At 34.8% G+C, this 1,780-nt stretch overlaps 1 protein-coding gene across 1 annotated transcript in view; it reads right to left on the reverse strand.

Moving 5' to 3' along the window:
* LOC108570522 overlaps positions 1–1,780 on the reverse strand; it is a 3,366-nt gene that overhangs the window by 850 nt on the left and 736 nt on the right. The window contains 1 exon segment of the mRNA XM_017932394.1: positions 1,380–1,443. Within this exon segment, the coding sequence (XP_017787883.1) occupies positions 1,380–1,443 (64 nt within the window).

The raw sequence follows: 1,780 nt of genomic DNA on the forward strand, positions 1-1,780 counted from the left end.
AAATAATTTATGTACATTAAAGTATAATATGAATTATGTATGTATGTAATGTAAACATATATCGTAAGTATATCAAAACAAACTTTTTTATTTAAAATATCAATGACGTCATTTAAACTTTTATGAATGAAATATTTATCTGAAAAAAGGTACGTTAGACAATGTGGACAATGACAAAATATTTTTAAAATTAAGCTTTATCGTAGTACCTTATTTTCTTTAATGCGGTATCGGTTAAACTTTAAGGCTACAGACAAAGATGGAATGACAAGGAAAAGAAATAGAGATAGGACGCCAACCGTGGCGGCACCTACCGATGTTAATATTATCCTGCTTTCGTCTCCCCCTTCTCACACAACCCTCTCCTTTCAACAGAATACACGTACACGTACGTACGTACATACACAGAATGTTTCGGCGCGGCAAATCGTGGATGTTCGTGGACCGTAAATATACATCAATGTTACATATATATTCGTTCCAGCAGTGTTGGAACTTAAATAAACCTAGATAGCACCGGTATTTATCATTACAAATATCATATACTTCCTCTTAAAAATATTAAATGAAAAGTAAATACATTAATATTTTCAACATTTAGTCGGTAAGGGAGAGCAGATCGATAAGTTGTCCATTTTCTTTTCAAGGTGATGCATGTTACAATCATCCGTAAACATTTATAGTTTCCTTTATGTGTACGTAGCAGTGTTTTTCGTTGGTCACATAAATGTTTATACAATTGTTAACGTTGAAAAAATTGTAATTTCATGTAATAAAATATTTGATTTCAATTTATAGTTACCTTTGTCTATTAAATACATATAAATATGAAATGATTTATAAAGAGGAATAATTTCAATCATAAATGGTAGGAAAAGTATGCCCAAACATATTAGAAACAACAACAAAAAAGATATTAATAACAAATGTGCATTGTACCATCTTGTACTGTTTTGTGTAGCCAAAACTACAAGTGGGAAAAATAAAAAGGTAAACGATGCCGCCAGAAAAGCGACTCTACAAGTAGAGCACGTATCATGGCAAAAGCAGGTAATCCTGAGAACGTAACGCGTCTTACGAATCAAGCTGAGAATATCACGTAGAGAGGGCATCCCCTCTCTCTCCCACGTTATCCCTTTCTCGTGGCCGTACAAATTACGTACACTTTCAAAAGTACACAATCAATTATGATATAAACAAAATTGTGAAAGTGAGGAAATTGTCTTTAAACTTGTAGCATTCAAAATAAATGAATAAAAAATGAGGATTATAAAACGCAAGGACTGTTAGCTTACCGTAACTGTATTCGGTAATGAAACATAACAGAAGCGTTCAGTGTAAATGTATGATTTTCTGATGATAGATCAATAAAAAAATTTGTAGTACTCACTTAGTTTCTGTATCCGCCATACTGATCGATTTAATCGTGAGATCGATAAAGCACTTAGGTACAAAACGCACTTAATAAGGCTTGCGTTTTCTACGCACCGGTAAGCAGACGTAGAATTCTAGTATCACCACTGCCGCGTAGTCGCGTACCGACGCGCAAATGGCAGAGAGACTCGCACACTGATTCGCTCGAGACCCGAGTTACTCGGCCCGGCCGGCAGGCCGGCGGCCTTCAAACACTTTTCTTTCCCGCTCGTTTACAGATGGCGCACGAATCAGTCCCTTATTAAGCTATTCTCCGTAAGTATATTTGTCAAATAACTAGAAATTGTTAATATAATTTCATTATATAAAAGTGAAAGCTTTTTTTAAGGCTCGTGCCGAAAGAAAT

Source organism: Habropoda laboriosa, unplaced genomic scaffold, assembly GCF_001263275.1.
Source record: "Habropoda laboriosa isolate 0110345459 unplaced genomic scaffold, ASM126327v1 scaffold61, whole genome shotgun sequence".
In the NCBI taxonomy this organism is placed as follows: domain Eukaryota; kingdom Metazoa; phylum Arthropoda; class Insecta; order Hymenoptera; family Apidae; genus Habropoda; species Habropoda laboriosa.